The sequence below is a fragment of the Cinclus cinclus genome, chromosome 17, assembly GCF_963662255.1.
Source record: "Cinclus cinclus chromosome 17, bCinCin1.1, whole genome shotgun sequence".
NCBI classification, from domain to species: Eukaryota; Metazoa; Chordata; class Aves; order Passeriformes; family Cinclidae; genus Cinclus; species Cinclus cinclus.
Window position 1 is genome coordinate 14,106,031 of NC_085062.1, and position 24,079 is coordinate 14,130,109.

Genomic DNA, 24,079 nt, shown 5'->3' on the forward strand with positions numbered 1-24,079 from the left:
ACATATAATAACAAGACAAAAATTATTCATGAAAAGAATTGTACTAGTTAAGTCACCTTGTTAAGAAGCCTGTACACCTTCCTATGTTGGTCAAAGCCACTAAGACATCACAGTTACAGTTCAGAGCAGAAAGCCTCTGGCCTTAGGTCCTTTGCAGCATCCATGTAGAAAATCATCCAACCCTGACCAAACTATCAATTTCTGACAATGAGTTTATGCCATCCATAACTCTTTCAAGTTTGCAAGGAAAATTCTTGTAAGACAAGAATCGCTCCTTTTCTACCATCTTCTCATAAGCTCTTCTGCCTATCTTTCCTGCCAAGGCACACAGTGTTTTCTGCAATAGGCTGAGGTAGTGGCATAATACTGTAACAGCTGTGATATTTTTCTCATGTTATAATTCATTAATCATAACTGGGCTCAGGACACTGGGAGCGTGACTGGCAGTGGAGGATTGTCCCTGTTCACCATTCTGCTGCCAATTCACTCCAAGATGTCTTCCTGCTCTCACCTAATCTTACCCTTTCCACCCTTCTGCAAACTCATATTTACAAATTAATTTCTGACAACCAATGTCTCACTGAAAATGTACCTAGACTGAAATAAGGAATTTAAATCCATGGCATGACTTTCCCTTGACAAACATCAAGAGGCTGATACATAGCACTACAGAAAAGGTCTCTGAACTGCTATGCCAGTACCTTCCACATGTTTAGGCACTCATCTTTGGAAATCTTGCTCTGCATGTCTTGTAAGGGCTGATACACAAACTGTTCATAAAACTACTGTTCCAAAGAACCACAGGATTTAGGCTTCCCAAGATAGGAGAAAAAGACACTTCCATGAAGAGCGGTCCAACTTCATGATACTTACACTTAATCAGCAAATTGCTCTGCTACTTAATGTGGATGATGGAGAGGCTGGGCAGACATGGCTATGAACACAAGAAACAGGGCTGCCCCAGGTCATACAGGGAATAACTCCTTACTAGGAGAGGCCAGGAGGAAAACACTTCCTTCCCAAATGCTTGACTTCAGGGTTGTGTTCTTGGATTGTATTGAATTGACATGGCCATGCAACTCATGCCCAAGAAAAGGCAGAATGCTTTTGATGCTTTTTGACACAGCTCTTCTCTGTCAGTGAGACTGACATGCTCTGCCTGAAGGAGAACACCCCACATTGGAGGCAGCAGTGTATTTCACAGCAGAAGCTCCCATTCTGTACAGGGAGACAATGAGAACTCATCACACAGCAGAGGCAGCATATGGCATGACATGAAAGAATGAACCAAAAAGCTGTGAAGCAACATGCTTTCAAGCCCATTAAAGGAAGCTGCTTTGACATTCTTTCTACAAATTCAGGGCAATGGAAAAGAGATCCATGCCAATCTGGTTACTGGGGCTTGCAGCTACACTCAATCTTCTTAGAAGTACCAAGGTGAACATTCAGTAGAACAGCACTGACCTAGAACATCAGCAACTTCTGTCATGATGTAGACAGAGGACCTTGCATCCAAAGGGAATGTAATTTTTTCTTTCCAGAAAAATGAAGGATAAAGGAAGGACCAGTAAACACCTGAGGACTACTGGTGATGTCTCAGATTTATTTTTCACTGCCTGTTTATTTCACTCTGACTCTGAAAACCTCATTTCTACAATACAAAGTTTTACATTTCTTCATGTACGTAAACACAGAATAAAACTACAATTAACTTGGGAGACCTCACAGGCATGTGAAAAAGACACACGGATGCACTCTTGTCTGCATTTGTCTGTAGACACTTGTCTGGTGCAGAATCTAGTACTTACCACTACAATGACTCCTGCATTAAGTACTGGCTTAGAAGGCTAGCTTCTTAAAAAATAAGGAAGAAAAAGAACTATTGTTGACTCAAGGCCCACACAGGTGTAGAAACAGTTACCTTCAACTTGCAGAACAATGGCCACATAAATAAACTTTTCAATGACCTCAGGCTATGGCCTGGGGTCCAGTGGAAAGAGGCTTAACCAAATGCTATGCCAGGGTAAGGACCCAGCAAACACCACACTGCATGGGAACTCACACCACAGCCTAGAAACAGATTTTGAACAGTGTGGAATTAAAAGACTAGTTTTGCAAAGGGACTTGGGGATTATTTCAGAGTAAAAAACTCAACCTTAGGGTTAAAGAATGGCAACACAGTTTGCCCCAAGCTCCACTTGTACAGGCTGGACAAACCACCAACCCACAGGTCATTTATGAAGAAAGTTATGTGTCCCAGAGCAAACCACTGCCTTCTACTGCACTGGAGACTTCAAAAATGAGGGGTTACTGCCTGTGACACCTGAGCAGGCAGATTTGTTTTGCTCACTAGTCTAAGATGCAGAGATCCTGGGACTGAACAGAAACTCAGGGAAATGGTGCTGGTAGCAGAAGAAAAAAAAAAGTGAGGTTGCCTGTCATAACCAGTATAACTGAAAGATCTAGAACTTCTAAAAGAAAGTTCAGGGAGAGAATTTCCAAGGAAAAATAGCAGGCCCAAAAGAGGATAAATGAGAATTTCCAGTGGGAAGACTTTCATCTCTAAAATACTGAGAAATTCTGCAGTTTGCAGCAGTGGTACACAGGCCAAACAAGCTTGTTGTCTCTGTCCATGGAGAGGCTCCTATCAAAGCATAGCTCTGCCATGGCCAAGACAGAATTGTGATGTAATCTAAATGCTGCTTTGCAAAAGATGAATTAATTTAATTACACCTTGAGCCAATATCTGGCAGCTCAGAGAGCCAGCAAAGGAAGGTACAAATCTTCCAAGACTTGGGCAAGAGAGACCAAAGAGCAGAAGTCATGAACATGTCTGAAACCTACTGCAGAACAGCTAAGGAAAGTGTAAGAATGAAATTCTCACTTCTCTTTTGTCAAATTGATCACCAGCAAATGGTGAGATGGTAATGAGCAATTTCCTGCCTGGGCTGGCCAAATGAAAAAGAACTGCAGAGTACTGGTCTTCCGCCAAGGGCCGGATGGAAAGGACTGGCACACAGCCAGCCCATTATCAGAACAGGTCAGATCCCATAGGAGCAGCTGGAAGGTGTTCAACTGCTGTGTCCACAGTGCTGCAGTACTTGGATGATGCTGTAAACCTCTCCAACACCAGGAAATAAACACTGGTTCCTCCCTGAAGGCAAGATGATGAGACCAGTTCCTGGTAGGCACAGAGACATTGGTTACCTGAGAGGACAAGGTTGATATGATGCGTAAGTTCAGGTTCATGTTCCTCAGGAACACATATTTGGGTAATTACCTTGCCTTTATACTGCTTTTGAACATCCGCTGCTGATATTGACTAAAATGTGACAAAAGCTGAGCACAACAGATGACACAACAATCTTTAACAGACTCCTTGATTGTCATATTCCTAATACGCCTAAACACAGTTCTCAACAGTAATTTTCCTAATTCCTTCATGCAGTTTGATGTCCTACTCTGCACAGATGTTCAGAGATAAGGCCTACAAGAGCCACTGCACACATATTTACAGTAATTTTTTTATGCCTTCAGAAGAACACACAGAGAAATCCCTGCCAGGAGGAATGATACAACTTGATGGCCTGAACAGGCCAAACTGAGGGTAAACAGAGCTAAATACTGTTCTGGGAAGTGAAGTTCTCAGGTCAAAACTGCAGACTTCTTAGCTCAGGCTCACAGACCTCTAGGGATCAAGGGGTCAGGGTCAAACAACTCAAATACGAAACTCAGGTTTTAGCCATTTACCAATCATGAGTAACAGATTTAAATTTAACTTTTCACCACATAGCTTGGATACCATAGAATCACAGAATCATGGAATGCTTTGGAAAGGATCTTAAAACTCATCTTGCTATGGGCAGGTACACCTTCCACTAGGCCAGGTTGTTTCAAAAAAGCCCTGGCCAACCAGGTCTTGCATACTTTGAGGGATGGAGCAGCCACAGCTTCTCTGGGGCACTCTCTGCCAGGGCCTCCCTATCCTCCCAGGAAGTTCTTAGTGTCCTGATAACCCTGCCCTCTGGCAGTAGAAGCCATTTCCCTGTCTCCAAAGTCCCTGGACAGCTCCCTTGGAGTCCCCTCAGGTACTGAGAGGCTACAGTAAGGTCACCCTGGATGCTTCTCTTCCCCAGGCTGAATAACCCCAACTCCCATAGCTTTTTTTTTCCTCTGATGAGTTAGATTTTATTGTTGGAAAATTATCAGATAAAATAAAGTGCTTTTTTTTTTTGGTAACAAAACCTTTACCTTTTCCCTATGGTTCATTATAAATAAAGTATCAAATAATGTTTATCCTTTTTAAATCTGCAATCTTACATGTTTCATTCTTGCTGGACATTCTTCAAGAAAAAATATGCCACGGTAATTTCTGCACAGACTGAGTTGTTTCAGATTTTGGCTATTAAGTTCAGATTCCTATTATCCAAAACACAGCAGACACAGTCATTTGTGTCCATTTGTGTCCACAGTGTCCATTTCAGAAGGACAATTGGGGATGTTTTTCCACCAGACAACTCAGTATTCCTGGCTTTCAGGGTTTCCGCGTTCAGGCTACACTTCTGGGGGGCATGGTGGGGTCAGGACAGCCCCCGAGTTCAATCCCTTCACATTTCAAGATAAACCAAAGGCACAAAATTGAAGCAAAAATATTTATGATTTTATATACCCTTTACATCAATATTTCTCGGAAAGTACAAGCACGTTCAGGAGCTTCTCCTCGGTGACTTCCCAGAGCTTTCACCGGCGCGATACTTCCGTCCCGATGCGTCTCGGAGCCACTTCCGACGTTCGGGAAGGACGGGTCTCACCCGCTCCAACTTGGCACCTAGCAGTCACCGCCAGCTGGTGCCTCCCCACGCACGCTGTCGGTACCGCGGCAATCGGGCCCCCCCCGACTCCGGCGAGTTCGCACAGGGCCGGACGGGGCTCCCGCTCCCGGGCCCGGCCCCACCGCACCCGCTCCCCCGCCCAAGGATGCTGCAGCGGCTGCTCCCGCAGCGCTGAAGCGCTCAGCTGCCGCCGGGACGGAGCCTGGGGGAAAATGGGGGTCCCACCGAGGGCCTCGGAGGGCCCCGGAGCGGCCGCGCGCGCCGCACTCACCCACGTCCGCCGGTCCCTCCCGACCGCGCGCGCCCGTCACGCGGCGGCGCAGAGCCCACATTGGCCGCGCCGAGGCACTGGCATCACCTGCCTCTTCTTGACCAATGGGTGGCAGCCGCGTGTCTCCGCCCCGCGGGGGCGGTTGCGGCGCCGGGTGCGATCCCAGCGCGGGGGAGACAAAGCGGGTCTGTGTCGGGCCGGCACGGCACGGCACGGCACGGCACGGCACGGCACGGCACCGCGAGGGGGCGGTGGGGCGTGGTACAACGGAGTGCAGTGCAGTGCAACGCTGGCTGCTCATCCGGCGGGGGACGTGATTGACAAGGGGCGGGGAGGGCTCGAGGCTCGCGCGGCCGCCGGTGCATGCGGCGGGGGCCCAGGCCCGATGGCGACCACTGCCGCCATGTCACTGGGTAATTACAGCAGCCTGAACCGGGCCCAGCTTACCTTCGAATACCTGCACACCAACTCGTGAGTACCGACTGGGGTGGGGCCGGCCTTCACTGGCAGGGTGCGATGGGCCTGGCCGAAGCCACGCGGGCCGGTGTGGTTGAGCGGCTCCCGGTCTCGGCACCTCGTGGTCCCTCCGGGGGCCGGCTAGTTCGCCGCGGGCAAGTCCGCGGGTCATGGAGAGCCAGTGCGTGGGGACAAGAGGCCCCGGGAGAAAGGGGGAGGCCTCTTGGGCAACCAAGCCCTCACGGCGGGACCTCTACAGAGCAGTGGGTGCTCTGCCACCTGCATCTGCAGCCATCTACAGCATCTGGCTTTATGTGTGTCTGAGTGTTTTGCAGGTTTATTTTTAACAGGATTATGATACTCTTTTTCCAGTCAGATTTTTGCATTTTTGCATTTTTTGTTGCCAGTGAACCCCCCAAAATAACACCTCTTGAGAAGAGGCAAAGCCATTATTTGAAATGTCAAGTTTCTTCTGAGCACATGTCTAGAAAATGAGAAGCACCATCAGGAAGCAGCACTTAGCAGGATCAGGCACCCATCAACACCTGCCTGCTGCTTCTAAGCCTTGTAATGCCATGTATAGAGGAGATGAAAGAGCTTTTTCTGCCCAAACTGGAAGAAGAGCTTGATCTCCCGAACTGGAAGAACTCTGTTGAACCACTTGGCATTGCTTCATTTTGATCAGCTGGTTGGTCACCGGTGTCAGATTGTCTGCTGATGTTGTATGGAAGACTTGACTTACTATTATCCATCAATAGAAGATCAAATAAAGTGCAGGTTTATCTTCTTGTTTCCCTTTTCAACATATGAAGGACCACAGTGGTCTGTAGCAGTCTAAAGATGGCACAGAAACACTAGCAACTTGGTCTCAAAATATTTTGGTCTGTTTCTGTTGGTAATGAGATACATCTGTAAGAAGAGCTAAGACTAATCTCACGTGTGCCAAGATCATTGCAATCCATTTATTTTCAGAATCAGGAAAGTAATGGGCTTTGAAGATTAAACCTAGTAATGGCTTCATGTCACATTTGGGTCTGCTCTCTAGCTTGGCTGGTAGCAGTTGCATATGGAGTGAACAGTCTGGTGCCTGAAGACGGACAATACTGAGTCATGTTCTGGTGCAGTTGTTGATTTGTGAAATTCTCATGTCCAGCTCCAGAAGACAATCTTTTTTTATGGATTAGAAGATTGTGCAGATGATGGCAGTGCTCTGTGAGCAGGTTGTGTTTGCCTGCGAAGCTCCAGAACTCTGTCCATCTTCATAAGAAGATAAAGTCTGTGCTATAGAAAAGACTGAGTTGTTGCTGCTGTTCTCAAGTATATTTAAGCTACTTCATGTTGCCATTGTGCTGCTGTCTTCCTGTGGTGTGCTGCATGTCTGCGGTGATATCTGCATTACCAAATTCTTGGGAGGAGCTGGAAGCTAATGCCTGGATAAGCCAAAGCCAGAGCTTCTTGTCCATCATGAACAATGAGCCTTTTGAGGTTATGGGAATCAGTGCATAAATCACTTGCTTCCCTAGGAATGGCAATGGGAGTAATGGAAGTCATAAAAACAAAGAAAGTGCCAAACTAACCCGTAACAAATAATCTCTCCTGCTCCTCTAGTAAAAAAATTAGCAAAAAATAAAAAGAGCCAATCCCCAAATCAACCCAAGGCCAGCACAGGGATTTTGATAGAGGAGGCTGGTCTTTTGGGCTGTTCTCTCTTGCTGAGGAAGACCATCCCATCACAGATAAATTCTAGTTCAATGCTAGGCATGTTCTCGTAGTCAAGGAGGTGGAAATTGTTTAAATTGCAGTGAAAGATCAACCATCTGGCTGTTAGGATGCAGAAGAAAACCATGCTTTCTTTTTCTTTCTTTCTGTTTAAGGCCTTTCTGAAAAGTTTCTGTAAGTCTGACTCATAATGCTTGATCTGAAATGCTTTACAGGAGACAGTGGATCAAGTCCCTGAGCTTGAGGACTTATAGCAGATCTTTCCAATAGTGGCTTAATGCTTATGTGTCTGATGGCACACAGAGTTGAGTCTCCAGCATCTACATGAATTGATTAATTCACCATATTTTTTAAAAAGTAAAAATATCACTGTGCTTTTCCAAGTTCTTTATTTGATGAATAGTTGAGTGGAGGAAGACTTTTTAGTAAGTTCTGTAGTGATGAGACAAGGTAATGGCTTTAACCAAAGAGTGTAGATTCAGACTAGATAGAAGAAAGGCATTCTTCCCTGTGAAGGTGGGTAGCCCCTGGCACAGATTGCCCAGAGAAGATGTGGCTGCCCTATCACTCAAAGTGTCCAACGCCACATTGGATGGGGCTAGGAGCAACCTGGCCTAGTGGAAGGTGTTTCTGCCCTGGCTGGAGGTTGTACTAGATGACCTTTCACGGTCGTTTTCAACCCTTAATGTTTCTGTGTTAAAGTTCTTCTAGATCCTAGAATAAAAATCAGTGTGCATAAGCACATGGAAATTACATGTGCGTTGTTTTATGACTTTCCAGTCACCTGCTGGTTTTCCTTAACAATTAAATACTGTTACATTAAGATACTTCCAAAGTTACTTATTGAGATGATGCCAAAAGTACAACACAGACCAGCCAATCTGTATTTGCATATTTTGAATATTTATAATAAAAATTTGAAGGAATTTGTTAAATGTTGAGGACCTGAAATTGTCTTCTAGAAGTAGGTAGCCTTTAGCTTGTAACTTGTGTGTTGTTGTGTAACTAGATTTGTCCTGGTGAATACAGTTGAAGTAGAAGAAGGTCACTCAAATAAGACTTCAAGATGACTAAACAAGGGACTTGAGGAAAGTTAGTAATAACAGACCGACAGTATCTCCCTAACCCCCAGATTCCCACTTCTTGTGCTTTTTGTCTGTTTTGGCCTGAAACAGAGTGCATTACCTAGAGAATAGCTGTTGTTTGTGATGCATGTGCCAAAATAAAACATTTTCCCAGATACGCCCTTGTTTAGAGCAAAAGTGAAATCTTAAATCTCTCATTAGTTATTAGGGACTTGTCTGCAGGGTCTCGAGTCGAACTAGGTTCAAGCAGGAGGTTCCTGTAGGAACTGCTCATAAAAGAAGCTTTTCTTCTCTTGGGACATTACTTGAAATGATTCTTTGTAGAGGTGTTTGAATTCAGTCGTATTTTAGAGCTGTTCAGTTTGACCTTTTGTCACCTATGTTTCAATAAATTGCCAGTGGTGAACTCCCTTGTTCTATTCCTTGTCAAGCCTCCAGTTCGGCATGGAGCTGTCTCACATGGAAGATTGCACATTGTGGGATGGTTCAGGCCAGTCCTTGTCTACCCAGATGAGCTGTTGTTGACACTATGGATTTTGATAATACTTTCCTTCCTTCTATGTTGTTTCACCCATTGTATGGCAGTAATAGTTGTAGAAAGGGTGATAAAGTGTTGGAATATATTTGCCAGGGAGGTGGTGGAGTCATCATCATTGGATGTGTTTAAAAAAAGACTGGATGTGGTACTCGGTGCCATGGCCTAATTGAGGTGTTGGGTTGGTTGGACTTGATGATCCTGGAGATCTCTTCCAGCCTTGTGATTCTATGTGTGTGTGAGTCTATGTGTGTGATTTGGATGCTCTGATGCAGGTTGTTGTTGCCTCTGATGATGCATTTCCAAAATTAGTACACCATGTTTGCAGGTTACGTGCAAACTCTGATAGACTTTATTTTGCCAACAGCTTGTCTTGTTTTTTTAAAAACATGTTGCAAGTAAAATAACCCCAAACTTTTTTGGGGAGGTGTGAGAAATGGTCACTGGTTGATCATGATGGCTGTGAAGTATTTCAGTTTTGACTGTAAGGCAAGACCTTGGGGTTTGTTTGATATTAATTGATTAAATCAGGCTAAAGCACTTTATGTGACTTTAGTTAGATATTGACAAGTGTGTTCAAACTCATCAATTGATTAGAAGACTTTGATAGCATGTATTCATTTCTGTTAGGGATAAATAGCTGGAGTGAATTTCATTGGCTTGTGGCAAGGTTTCCTTTTGCTTGTGTCAGCACAAGAGGTTGTAGTTTTGGGAGATAGTAGAGATCAGTACAGTGTCGGGCTATATGAAGATGTTTTGTTTTGCCTTTCTTATCATCTATAGCTGTGTTATGATTTGTTTTGTTGCAGCATCTTTCTTTGGAAATCCTTATTTGTATCTTACTTGCATCTTTTCTTTGAAGTGTTCCTAAAATTGTGGAATAAAAGGTGCTCATGAAGCATAGTTACTAGTGCTAAAGCATCCACTTGTTTATGGGTTACTTTCTAAATAAGGAAGTATGTGATGTTGACCTGTGGACCTGAATAGACACTTGTAAACTCAAGAGAACACTTGAAATCTGTAATCATCTTACATACCTGCTCACTCACCTCCCCAGTGGAATGGGGAGGTGAATTGTACAAGGCTATGACTCATGGGCTGAGATAAGAGCAGTTCAAAAATTGGAGTGAAGAAACATATGATAATAATAGGAAAAAGATAGAGAGGAATAAACCCCAAAAGTCAAGTGATGCTCAATACAATTGCTCAGCACCCAATGACCCACGCCCAGCCTGTCCCCCAGCAGTGATTGGCCCCTCTTGGCCAGCTCCCCTGGTTTGTAGGCTGAGCAGACATTCTTTGCTATGGAATATTCCTCTGGCTGGTTTGGGTCAGCTGTCCTGGCCATGCTCCCCTCCAGCCTCTTGTATAGCTGACTAGTGTAGGACACTGAAAAGTCCTCGACTTAGGGTATGCATGGCTTTGCACCAGACATTGGTGTGTTACCAACATTATTCTCGCACTAAATACAAAACTCATCTCTGTAACACCTACTGAGAAGAAAATTAACTCTATCCTTGCTGAAACCAGGACAAACAGCAGGAAATCCTGTTCAAAGGAGGGAATGCCAAGATTGTGTCTCTGTGGAAGCTTTCTGATTGGGTAGTCTTCCAAACACCTTCCCCTTGTTCTTGTCTCTGCAGGAGAGTGGAAATATCACTAAAATCATGGGAACAGAGATTTCCATAACTTTGAAGGCTGATGTGTTTTCCTATGACTGTGTTGATGGGCTCAGTGTGATCACCCTGAAGATGAATATGAAAGCTTGTTTTGTGGTTATTAACAGTGTGGACAGCTGTGTATTTTATGTGAAAGAAGTACCTATGTGTCTGCTCTTGGAAGGCTGAAAATATGGACAAATATCTTGTCTTTGGTCACCTGTTGGCTTTATGTGAGGGTTTTGTGCGAACTGAAACATATTGATAAAACCAGGTTCTGAGGTCTTGGTCTCTTTATTGAACAGCCTAGAGGAGCAGCAAGCCTCATCAACTGTTTCTCCACATCTTTGCTGTTAACATTATGGTGGATGTGGCTCATCTGTGTTTGAAATAATTGTTAAATTTTGAAGTTAGATTGCCAGCTTGGGCCTGAAGTGGAGATACAGCATAATGATTTTTATTAGCTGCATAAGTTTTTCTCACCATCTATATTTCTTTCAGTGTTGAGGCATGTAACTAATGGCTTCGAATTGGGAGCTGCTTATAAGAGGTGGCAGTTAAGAGGCTGGAAACTAAACATATCTCTTGAGATTGTGCTGAAGCAGTAGCTGGGTTCATGATTTTAGCTTTAAGTTGGGAAGGTGGCGTGGTACAGTGGTGTCAGAAGACTCTTTCTCTGGATTAGTTGCAGTTGCACATGCCAGACATTAGCCAGGATCTGGAAGCTTTTTTCTGTCATATATAACTTATGCAATTGGACTGTATGCATGGGGGAGACTCACCTTGTTCATAAATGTTGTTCATGTCTTGTTGCCCAGAGCAGCTGTGGCTACCACATCCCCAGAAGTGTTCAAGGCCAGGCTGGACAGGGCTTGGAGCAAGTGTCCCTACCCATGGCAGGAGGATTGGAATGAAATGAGCTTTAAGGTTCCTTTCCACTCATACTGTTCTTTGGTTCTATGATAATCCTCATCCGGCCATACTTACTTATAGGCAGTATTTAATTGCCATGAAAAGAACTGTCAGTGTGCTGACTAAGGACTTCCATGACCTGTTGACTGGGTCATAGGCTGGTTCATTGGATCATCATGTTCTCTATTGTGTCTGTATAGCTGCAATATGTTTTAGACCATAGTGAGCTGCAGTTTGGGGCAGACTGGCTGCTGCATGGACCTAGTCTGCTGTCAACCAGACCGTAGTGTTGTATGCACCCATTTGACTAGATTTGCTTAAAGTGTAGTTGAGATTATAATTTATGTAAAGGTCTCTCACTTTTTAAGTGTTGGTGTAACTCTGCTGACTTCTGTGTTTCATTGCAGAACTACCCATGAATTCTTGTTTGGTGCCCTTGCTGAACTTGTAGATAATGCCAGGTATGTACCTGAAACCACCTAATTCCCAAGGTAACTTTGGTTAAGGTTTAATTCACCTATATATTAGTTGATCTTAAGCAATTTTCACTTCTAGTAGACTTTACAAGAACATAGAAGATGTTGCTGCAATTTAGTATGAATATTTCACTTGCTCCTCTTATACTGGCACATCAAACCCATAAAAAATTATCTCTGTAAAGACAGGTTTGAATGAATCCTGGAACAACTCATATTGGAAAGACACAAGATAGATCTAAAGAAAAAACAAGTCTGCCTTTTTTGTGTAAAGAAATTGCTAAAATAAATATTACAGGAGATTTGACTCTTCTGATACCTAAATAATCATAGTATCGAATATGACAATGAAAATCAAATCAGAAGTGGGATGCTGAAAAATAGAGCAATAATAGCCAAAGGAATGTTGACACTTGAGGAGATATGGTCTTCAGAAATTGCAGTTGTTGGGTCACCTTTCTCACATGTGTGTGGGGACTCCCTGCTGTAGCAGCCTCCCAAGCCTTGCATGCTTTTCTCTTGAGCTGCAGGAAGTACTGTCATGAAGCACTATGGAAATATTTTGGGATTGTTGTCTCTCAAATATGATCTGTCACATTGTACGTTTTGTGGTGTAATGAGCTGAAACTGGGGCATTTTTGAGCTGGAAAGCTGCTGTTTAGGGAATCAGCTCTGTCTGTGTGTGTGCATGTGCCTGCCCACAAACTGGTGCTGTGTTCAGGGTTGCTACAAGGTAATAAAAATTAGGGTCTTTGGGGGTGGTTTTCCCTTCACCTCTTGGTTCCCTTCTGGTTATAGAGCAGTTGTCTTCTGGGAGGAAGGTAGCTGGGCTGGGGGTACAAAAGTGAAACAAAGTGGCTGTGGCATTTGTCGAGTGGCGTTTTCTTACAGCACTACAGATCCATGTCTCTAGTCAGCAAACCAAGGTTGGTTTGAGAAGAGGGCAGGAGTGCTGTACATGCCATAGCTTCAAATACAGAGGAGGATGCAGCGTGTGAAGGGCCTCACTTTACACATCTTGTAATGACAGTTTCCTGTAACGATTTTGAATGTATTGTGATGAAGTTTTGTGTGGAGTTACTAAACCTTTTGTACACAGCTTGACAGAAAAACTATAGCCATTGATTATTTTGTACATGAGGGAGCTCAGAAGTGTGTAGTCATTTGATTCCAAGTCCCAGAATGACTTTTGTTAGAATGCCAATGGTACTTCCTGTCACCAGAACTGTTCATGTGTCAGCAATGTCTCATGCTGGAGTATTAAATTCAAATAGACAAAAAGTAGGACAATGTTTTCTGTCAGTGATGACTCTGGGGCCTCTGTGGAATTAGATCTGTGCAGCCAGTTATTTTGGAAATGATTGTATATGCCTGTATTTTTAGCTTCATTTCTGTCTAACACTTGAATAACAATTGTGGTTTTATTTCTTTGTAGAGATGCAGATGCCACGAGAATAGACATTTATACTGGTAAGTAATTCCTGCTGCTTCCTAGCATGTCAGCAATGAAGTCAGTAGGTAACTTGGATTTAGGCTGCAAATGTATGTTGTCCTTGGTAGAATAAGAGTGAGGATGCTTATGCCCAATGCTGGGGCCAGTACTGGGCCTCTCCAGGCAAGTGAGACATGGAGGAGCTGGAGCATGTCCAGAGAAGGGCAAGGGAGCTGAAGAAGGGGCTGAAGCACAAGTCTGATGAGAAAGTGGCTAAGGAAGCTGGGGGGGGGGGAGGGGCTCAGCCTGGAGAAAAGGAGGCTTGGGGTGGGTGCCTTCTTGCTCTGACAACTCCCTGACAGAAAGATGCAGCCAGGTGGTGGTTGGGCTCTTCTCCCAGGTAGCAAGTGACAGGAACCAGAGAAAACAGCCTCAAGTTGTGTCAGGAGAAGTTTTGATTGGATATTAGGGAAAATTTCTTCACTGGAAGTGTAGTCAGACACTGGAACAAGCTGCCCAGGGCAGTGGGGGAGTCACTGCCTACCCATATTTAAAATATGTGTACATCTGGTGGTTAGCAACATGGTTTAATGAACTCAGTTGTGTTGCGTTTGTGGTTGGACTCGATCATCCTAAGGGTTGTTTCCAACCTGAATAATTCTATTGTTCTACCATCTCTTCTGTGTCACAGTGCCTGTTGTCTTTACAAATACCTTGGGGAAGCAATTAAGTCAGCCTTCACCTGGGTCAGGTGAAGTGAGTCACTGTTTGTAAGGATGCTAAAAAACTCCACTGACACAGTTTTGTAGCGCAGAAGTGAAGAAGTTCTTAGTCATTCTGTAAAAAAAGTCTGGTGCTCTTTCTTACAGCTTAGCCATATTGCAGGTGTAAAAGTCCTATTTGTTGTGTTACTTTTGTTGTTAACACCAATCAATCTTGTTTTATGGAACTTTTAACTTCTGCTTATGGAAGCAGTGAATAAGTCTTCTGTTGTAGAGCGACGAGAGGACCTACGAGGTGGATTCATGCTGTGTTTTTTGGATGATGGAACAGGAATGGATTCAAGTAAGTGACAGAAAATTACACTTGCATTTGCAAGCTGGGGTTTCATTTTATGGTTTAAGTTGAATTAGCAGCTTAGTTCCATTGAAAATGGAATATGTTCCATGCCTGTATACATGTTCCTGCCTCTCCACTGACTCTTTCACACCATATTACATATCAAACCATTTACCTCTTCCATTGCAGAAAACTAATCTGGTCAAAAAAAAAAAATTGTTTTGCTGCATTATAGGGTTGGGTCAGCCTGGCCTGAAGTTTCCCAGTACAGTGAAGTTGGCCTTGGGGCTGAAGGGAGAATAGTGGAGCAAGAAGGGGAACAAGTACAGGGTTTGGTGGCATAAGCTTTTTCCCCATCTGGCTGCCAGTTGATTGGTGTATCTCAGCTCTAACCAGAAGGTGTGCCATGACAGCAATTAAAGGCTCTGCTTTGAAAACAGTTTACCATTGTTTCATTGTGGACATTGTGTCTGAGATCAATACTGGACAATATAAAATCTTAGTAATATGAGAAGAATATAACAAATGTATTTCTGCCTTTTAGGTACTGATGTAAATTGCTGTTGTATCTAGCAGGAGAAAGCAAAAAGCTTCTCTGCTTTATATTTAGCATCAATGAGCAGCACTGTCAACCCACCTTTGAGTCTTGAGGACTGATTAATCATCCTGTGAGGAGCTCTGTACAGGGCAGGAAAATTGTGTGAAATTGGGAGATGAATTTGAAGAAGACAAAGGAAATGGGTAGATAAGCAGCAACTAATATTTTTGCACTGATTCCTCAGTGCTTTTAACTTCCTCTTGTGATATTTTCATAGTTTAATCCTAGCTGGCAATTTAGCCCCACACAGCTGCTTATTCCTCTTCCACTGGGATGGTGGAGAGAATCAGAACAGTAAAAAATGAGAAAACCTCATGGGTTGAGATAAAGACAGTTCAGAAGGGAAAACAAAAGCTGTGTGTGCATAAGCACAGCAAACCAAGGGATTCATTCCACACTTCCTATGGGCAGGCAAGTGTTCAGCCATCCCCAGGACAGCAGGCCTGCATCATGTGAAACAGTGACTTGGGAAGGCAAATGCTATAGACCCACATGTGCCCCTCTTCCTCCTACTTCCCCAGCTTTATCTGGGGAGCACTACACCAAGTTGCATGAGGCTTGGAGCATCCTGGTCTAGTGGAAGGTGTCCCTGCCCATGGCAGGGGATGGAACGAGATGGCACCTTCTAATCCAGACTGTTTTGGGATTTTATAATATTGTCTAGAATCGCTTGGGTCATTTTGGATCAGCCATCCCACACTTGTCTCCTCCCAACTCCTTGTGCAGCCCACTTGCTGGTGCTACAGTTTGAGGAGCAGAAAAGGCCTTGATGCTGTGTGAGCTGTGCTCAGCGCTAATGAAAACACCCCTGTATTAGCAACACTTCTCTAAAATGCAGTTTCATGCAAGTGAGCATGGAGAGATTGAACTCCATCACAGCCCCAACCCAGTACAGATAAGAAGCATTTAATTAAATTTAATTTGTGTTTTGATACACAGATTTGTGACTTCCATAAGGGAATTTGGTTTGAACTCTAGGTACCTTCTGTATATTCTTTGGAATGCAATTAAGGATGCTGTACAGGTTTCCCAAGACTACTTTTCTGCCATCAATGTAACTGAAGGAAGCAGTAAAGCCCCATATCTAAAAAAAGCTCTGAGATTGAAGTGTGGCCTTCTCATAATCCTTAGTATCAGGGAGAGGAAATACAACCTTCTCTGCCTGTGTTGAAAACTTTGTATTTCTCTGGAGGGTGCCAGATGTGTGTTCTAATGCCACAGAATTTCATGGAAGCTTTTATTGCTTCTGTATTGCTGTTTTTGTGACAAAATGGGATTTAAGTATTGGCTATTGTCCTGGTTTAAGACAATTTAAGGGGGATACTCTGAAATGAGTTTTATCCCCTTAGTTTTCCACAGGAAATTACTACGTGTAAATATAAGTGAAAAAATAAGTTTACTAGCAATCAAAACAGCAACAGGCACAAAATAACAGTAAATAATCACTAGATACAAAATTGCTAAATCTCATGGACTCCCTGGGAAGAAAGACAAACTCAAAATGGCAGGGACCCCTTTCCCTAAGATGATGTTTGCCATGGGCAGCCGCGTGTGGGGAGAGACAAGGGCAAAATGGTGGCAGCCCTCCCTCTTATCTCTCTGGTGGCAGCAGCTCCATTGGTGTATGTGGCTGACACACTCCAAGCTGGTACTTGGTCAAGGATTGGAACCTGTGGAAGAACTTCATCTGCCTCTTGGCAGAGGATGGCAAGGCAGCCAGCTAAGGTGGCTCACACCCAGTGCCTTCTTGCATCGGCCACGTGTTGCTGGCGGCTGCAGCAACTGCAGGGAGTGGGACCTCTTCGCTCCTCTCTTCACTCCTCTCTTCACTCCTTTCATCACCATGCTACAGCTGCAGACCGATGTTGCAAAATTCACTTTTAAACAGTTTTCGATTGTGAAATGAATCTTCTCATTTTGTAGCAACAGTTGCTGCTATTGCCAGCATGGAAAACCTACCTGAAACAACCCCCTTTGGAGGTCAGAGAGAAACAGAGGGGAAAAAAGCCCAAAGCAGAGCCTCTGCCTTGAGCAAAAGCTATGACAGGAGAGAAGCAGCTCTGCCTGAGTGCCTCGACTATAAAGAGCTTGACACTCATCTGCCCTACCCCCAAACCTGTGGTTCTGATTCTGGCTGCACCGCCAGGTCTTAAAGAGACTATCAGTTTTGGACACAGATGGATATGGAATACAATAATATTTGGGTTACCCAGGGCAGCTATTAAGTGGCTTCTTTTGACTAATTTTTCAGCTAAATGCTGAAGAATTGTATCCTGATAGCCTGAAATGCTCAGTAAAGAAGATGGGTATTGCAGGGGTATTTCACAGCCCTCTGCATTTTATATGGCAGATACCATGTAATTAATTTCTTTTGACTGTCTTGATGCTTGACCAAGGGCAGCCAGGTAGAAGCTCTGTCTGCTGCACCATTTGCCTGTCAGCATGGACAGAAGCAGCTAAGGAGAGTCCTTCATTCAAGCTCCCTGTGTGGGACGCTGGTTCCATCCCTGGTTGTTGGGATCTGAGCTTTAATTTCTTGTAGTGCGGGGTCTGCCAGTTAAGATCTCCTATCTGACCTTAAAAGATGTCAGCAGAAAATCTTTATTGGACTTTTTTCCCTTCAATAGAAATCATGGATCTTGGGAGTGTTTTATTTTTGTGCATGATAACTTTCACTATTTTTTTTTTTTATTGTACATAGAGCTGATGTTAAAAAGAATACCTCCAAGACTTGCTGTAGTGCTGTTGGAGCCCATGCTAGCATGGGATCTTCCCAAGTCAACTGAAAGGATTGGAAGGCTGGATGAGGCACCATCTGGGGATGATGAGTGAATTAACTCAGTTGTGTCTGGGCATTTCCAAATGGAGGGAAGAGCTGATGGGCTCAAGTTAACTGTTCCAGTAACACATTGTGTATGTGACTCTGTCTTGTTGCTGTTCTCTTTGGTCTTGTTCTGTCTTGGACAATTTCAGATTTATCTGGCTGACTCTGAAAACAGAAGGGTATAGTAAGGCAGTTGGTCAGATTTGAGTGCTTTGTCTGATGGCTTCAGATTAGCAAGCCAAATGACAGCTCCTCATTTCTAAAACTTAGGGATGTTTGTCAAGTGATTCCTGCTGCAGTTGCATTTAGTACTCACTGCATTGGCTCTCTTAATGATCATGCTGTGTTGTGTGGTCTCAAGATCAAAATAAATTTGTAGTCAAGCTGCAAACATCTCACACTGTAGTCATGAGTTATCATAAGGTCCAAGGATTCAGTGATGTCACAGGACAGCTCTTTTCAAAAGAACCATCGTGTTCTGCAGAGAGGTATCAGAATCATAGAATCTTCTGAGTTGGAAAGGACCCACAAGGATCATGGACTCTGGCTCCTTGCCCTGCACAGGACATTGCAAAATCCCACCCTGTGCCTGAAAGAGTTGTCCAAATGCTCCTGGAGCTCTGTCAGGCTTGAGACCATGACCACTGCCCGGGGGAGTCTGTTCCAGTGCCTGACCACCCTTTTGGTGAAGAACCTTTTCCTAGTTTCCAGTATCAGAAAATACATTATTATCCAATAAATACCTTCTGCCCCCAATACAGAAAATAATAGTACTGCCCCAAAAGTTCAGCTTTTTTGTAAGTAACTAGATGGGAATCCATAGAAAACCGAACAACAGATTTCATGCAGTACATCAGGTTTCTCATACTATCAGTGAAATCACTACTCAGCTTGAAATTTTACCTAATGCCTGGCTCTGGAAGTGCTACACGAATTTAATATATCAAAATGCTGGTTGAATGATTCAGTGGATCAACTTGTAGGTTGAGAAGCTGTAACAACTCGTTCAGGAAGTGACTGTAGTTTTATTCTTAAGCAATTGAAGAAAATAAGTCTACCTCGCATTTTCATCATGGAAGTGCTCAGGATGGAAAGTACCTCAAAGATCATCTTTTCCAGCCTTTCATGGGAAAGGGAAGAGATGATTTAGCACCCTGTCTCTCCGGTGCTGGGGACTCCACCACATACCTGGGGAGGTTGTTCCAGTGATTGACTAAATGACTGATTGATCTCTAAAAGTTTTCTTACTTATTTTAAAAAGAAACCTCTCCCAGTGCAACTTGTATCTATTGTCTCTTTTTCATGTGGCTCCTAGGGAAGGGAGGACCTCCATCCTCTTTGTAGCTACCCTTCAAGTACCGTAATACTACGATGAGGTTCTCCCTGGGCCCTCTTCTCAGGGAAGGAGACCAAGTTCTCATAGGGCAGATTCTGCAGCCCTCTGATCATCTCCTTTGCATCCTGTTCAGTCTGTCTGCATCTTTGCTGAATCGAGGACTCAGAACTGGACACAGTACTGCAGGTGGGGCCTGACAAACATGAAGTTGAGTGGGATAATCACATTTCCATCTCTTTGGCAATGTCCCTGTGGATACAGTCCAGGATCCTGATTGCCTCAGTTGCTACTGTGGGACACTGCTAGATGATACTCAGTTTGTTGTCCATCAGGACCCTTCCATCAAGGCTATTCCTCCCAGCCTGCAGATTCCAGTTTGCTGGGCTCTTGGGTTATTTAATCCCAGGTGCAGGACTTGACACTTCCCTTGAAATTCAGATACAATCCTGCTTGCCCACTATTCCAGCCTGTCCAGGTGTCTAATAAAGCATTCCTCATGTGCCCAATTTACCCCCATCAACAAAGCTGGTGAGGGTGCAAAAGCACCCCAGTGTCCAGATCCTATATGGAGATGTGGGGCACAGCATCAGTCCCCGAGGTCTCTGCTGTGATGGGCTGCCAGCAGGAGTGAAAACCATTGAGGATCACTTCTGATCACCCATGAGCCAGTTCCCTACTTGTTTTGTATACCACTTGCCTGGTCTGTGTCTCCCCAGTTTGTCCAGGAACAGGCTGTGGTAAACTGTGTCCAACACTTTGTTGAAGTCCAGCCAAACAGCACTCAGTGCTCTCTCCATATGGACAGAAAGTGCTACCTTGTAGAAGGTGACCAAAACAGTCAGGTGTGACTTCCTTTGTAAACTTCTGCAGACTTAGCCCAGTCACCTGCCTTGTCTGACTTCTAATACTTTTTGAGAGGGATTGTTCCATTGCTTTTTGAGAGATTAAAGCAAATATATCAGATCTTGCTTTTTTCAACTGTATTTTTGAAGTTAAGAAGTTCAAAACATCTTTTGTTTTAATGGAAGCAGTTAATTAATTAGTAGTAGTAGTAGTATTGGTTGCTTTATTAGATCTTGTATTTTAAAAATAATGTTTATCCAAGGCTCACAATGGTGAGGAACACTGTTTAACTGGAACTCCAGCTCCTGTTTTAGAGTGTGTACACACTTGTGTGTGTGGACAGTGACTCTTGTGGGCCACTTTCAGTGGAGCAATCTACACAATTCTCAGGAGAAAATGTCTCTTTAACCTTGTTTAAGGTTACATCTTTAACCTAAACACTGATATTTCCTCTAAAGTTAACAGATTTTAAAAATGAATTACAGGAACATACATCAAAGTGATTTGTCAGTCACTGTCTGTTTCCAGTCATTGCCCCATGGGGGTTGGTGTCCTGTGTTTGTTACAGTGACAAAGGACCTCACAGCTACTCTCTTGTTCCCCTATCCTCTGGAAAGTTCAACTTGCCTTTAGGCTTATTTTCCCCCAGGTAGTGAATTAAATTCTTTATCTCTGGGATATCTTTTGAGGATGCTGTTGAGTCCACTGTGAATACTCCACCTAACATGAATATAGCAGATAAATTTGTGGAGAAGGCAGGAAGTATAATTTTCTCTGCTCAGATTGGGACTTTCTTTAGTGCATTCTCAGCTGAAGAACTTGGAGATAAAAGAAGACTCTGCTCAGTGAGCGAAGCGAGGTCTGACTTCAGGAACACTCAGGAACTGAACAGCCCCATCCACCAGTTCCTTCATCCCAGGCAGAAGAATCTTTTTATATGTGCCCTTGATTTTTTGGGCTTTGAAGATCAACCTGCTATCTTGACCATCCTGAGTGAATTTCTTAGCTTATTCTTTATCTTCTTTGTTTTGTATATATGTCCCTCCCCCATTTTTCTTGCCAGGGAGTTTGGCTTTTTTTAATCCAGTAATTCTGAGATGCAACAAAACAAAAATACTGCTGCTAGCCTTAAGTGAAACACCATTCAGAGCCTATAAAGAGCTGGAGAAAAAATTGTATCTTGGTTTTTGGGAGGATATAAGTACTAAATCTCTACTAAAGAGGGCCAGGAGAGAGGTGCTACTTCACAGTCCCCTCTGCTCAGCATCACCTTCATCCCTCTGCCCTAAAATAAGAATCATAATAGGGTGATTTCAGACATCCATCATTGAGTAATAAACCATCTGGTCACTTTTCCTGGGACAGGAAATGCTTCGGATAATTACTGCTTGCCCTTTTTAGGTTTCCTAAAAGTTTGTTAGAAATAGTTAGTGAAGAATGTTTGTGGAGCAAAAAGGTTCCAATACTCCTTCTGTTTTTAGAATATCTCCTATCTACTTTCCTTACCAGGCTTTAAAAATAACACAGTAATAGTAGTTAGAGTAATAATAATATTACCATAATTACTGACATCTTTACTGAAATACAAGATATTCCAGTGCTTTCTTTCTTTGGCTAGAAGATACTACAGTAGGATGAAGGGAAGGCAAGAGGTACCCTTATCCAGTCCAAAACTCTTTCTGGAATAGCTGTGGAGCTCCATTAAGAACAACTGTAGTTGAGGCAGTGAGGTGTTTGCACAGTTGTTCTCCTGTATTTATGTATTTAGATCTAAATATAATTTCAACTGAAAATGACATTCTGACACCAGCTCAGTGATGTCATGTCAGACTAATGGTGTTAGTACTGAATATCTTACTGGAAAACTGGCCAATGCTGATAAGCCTGTGTGAGCCACCTGCATGCTGAAATCTAGCTTGTCCGTGGGCTCAGCCTCCCCGTAGTTGCCTGGTGGGGTGAGTGATATCTTGTGCTCCGCTAAGCTTGTGTATGCATTTATTTTTAGCCCTCAAGGTAAGGCACTTTGTGTTCTTGTCTCTGGAATTAAACTTTATTTTTCCCAGTAAACTCTCTGGTGAAATGATTACTATCACGGGGGGGAGGGGGGGGGGGAAGGAAAGGAATCATTCTGTCTTAGGATGATGTTAAAAGGCTTTATCCCTTGAACAATAGAAAGGCTGAAACTAAAAATCACAGACCCTCTCAGCTGTAAAGCCATTGTGTCCTTTCATTGTGTCTTGTGCTAATTAAATTCTCTGCTAATTGCTGTAGGACCTGCTTGAGTTGACTTTCTCCCCAGCTGTCCTGCTGCCAGGGCTCCAGCAATCTGCTGCCAGTTAGCTTGTGTCCTAGTAGTGCTTTAATTAACCAGAGTGTTCAGTTTAGCACTGTGAACAAATACCAGTGTTTATTCTGAATTCCTGACCTTTTTAATAGTCCCGACTTATGCTGTAGTGCCAGTGCTCTCAAGTGTGTGGTATCAGTGGGACATGGGGTGCAACAGGCCCCCTGCATCCTGGAGTCTTAATTTATGAGAATTGACAACTGTGATGGACACAATAGACCATTTTTTTGGATTTTTTTTTTTTTTCAAAAAGAAACGTCTTCATGCAGTTCAGGTGGGACAGTGATCTAGACTGAAATTCAAAACTTTTTTTGTCAACATCATGGCACCTCTTCACAGCTTCTGGTAGCATCAGTTCCCTCAAGCAACATGTATCCCACAGGGCTCTGGTACAGCTTCAGTATGGAACTTCACTTTGGGCTTCTGGCCTCTTTTCTGGCCTATTTCCTGTGGTGAAGGCATTATCTTCCTTCTTTATCTAAAAGGTATGTGTGTGTGTGTCTGTACACTGAAATAAGCCTTTTTTGTTTCCTGTCTCTTGTTGCAGATGAAGCAGCCAGTGTTATCCAGTTTGGTAAATCAGCCAAGCGATCACCTGAGTCCACTCAAATCGGGCAGTATGGGAACGGCTTGAAATCGTAGGTACAAGAGCCTGCCTCCTGAGGTTGGGGAGGTCATAGTCCAGGTGATCGATGTACTTTTTGCTCAGAGGTGTATAGCTTTTTTACCAGGAAAAAAAGCCAAAACAGATGAACTCTTAAGATACCCTCATTTGATAGACAGGAGCTCTGTCAACATCTGCTGTAGTTTTCCAGTAGTCAGGAAGGCTCCGTATAGCTAATGACAGTGGTTTGGCACTGTGTTTCCGTAAGGCAGAGGGTACAGTTCAGAGCTCAGGGAAAAGAATGGAAGAGCTGGAAACAAAATGGTTAGTTATCTCTCTGTAACAATCAGGTAGTAAAATTTGAGCAAAATAGTGCTGCAGCCTCCCAACAGGAAAATTGTCTGATGCAAGGCAGATGGACTTAAGCCTTTTCTTTTTGTTCTTAAACCAAACAAATGCTGGGAGAAGGGGAATGATGGAAGCAATGAGAGGAAGAGTGGGATTAAGTGCAGAGGAGCCCATGTGGGAAGGGAATCCTACTGGTTGGAGTGGATTTGCTAGGAAAGAGGAAGACGTTTTCTGTGTCTTTGGAAAAGTTACAGGCCTTTGTGACTTACTCTGGCCATTCTGCTTTGTGTTCACCTATGTGGCTTGATTTTATGCATCCTGCTGGGAAATCAGTGGGACTCTATAACCTGGGGGGAAAAAATCCTGGATTAGGGGGTCTTGAGACAGTGTGGGTTCAGCTGCAGTGCAGGACAGATCCCAGATCCTGACTGTACGCTTCCAGGACAGATCTCTGTCCCTGTCCTTTCTTAACCATGAGGAAGTGGTGTACTGTATTACATCTGAGAAATGCTGCCTGAAGCCCCAGCATGTGGAAGGTAGGTTGTGGTATCACTGTGGTATTGACTTAAGTCTGAAGAGAAATGCGCTGACATAACACTAGTACTTCTTTCGATGCAATGTTAATTGTTATCTGTCAAGGTGTTTTGGATGAGTTTGGTAACAGGATAACTTGGTAGAGAAGATAGAGAAGATGCAAAGACACCATTTGTGATAGGAATGTGGGGAGGAAGAAGCAACTGTCCCTTT

The 24,079-nt window shown here is 43.7% G+C and overlaps 1 protein-coding gene across 2 annotated transcripts in view; it reads left to right on the forward strand.

Moving 5' to 3' along the window:
• The first annotated feature begins 5,506 nt into the window (after positions 1 to 5,506).
• MORC2 (MORC family CW-type zinc finger 2) overlaps positions 5,507 to 24,079 on the forward strand; it is a 49,075-nt gene continuing 30,502 nt past the window's right edge. For both annotated transcript variants that reach the window (XM_062504307.1, XM_062504308.1), the window contains exons 1-5: positions 5,507 to 5,574; positions 11,876 to 11,929; positions 13,380 to 13,414; positions 14,373 to 14,441; positions 22,928 to 23,018. In XM_062504307.1, the coding sequence (XP_062360291.1) occupies positions 5,507 to 5,574; positions 11,876 to 11,929; positions 13,380 to 13,414; positions 14,373 to 14,441; positions 22,928 to 23,018 (317 nt within the window). The remainder of the gene's footprint in view (positions 5,575 to 11,875; positions 11,930 to 13,379; positions 13,415 to 14,372; positions 14,442 to 22,927; positions 23,019 to 24,079) is intronic.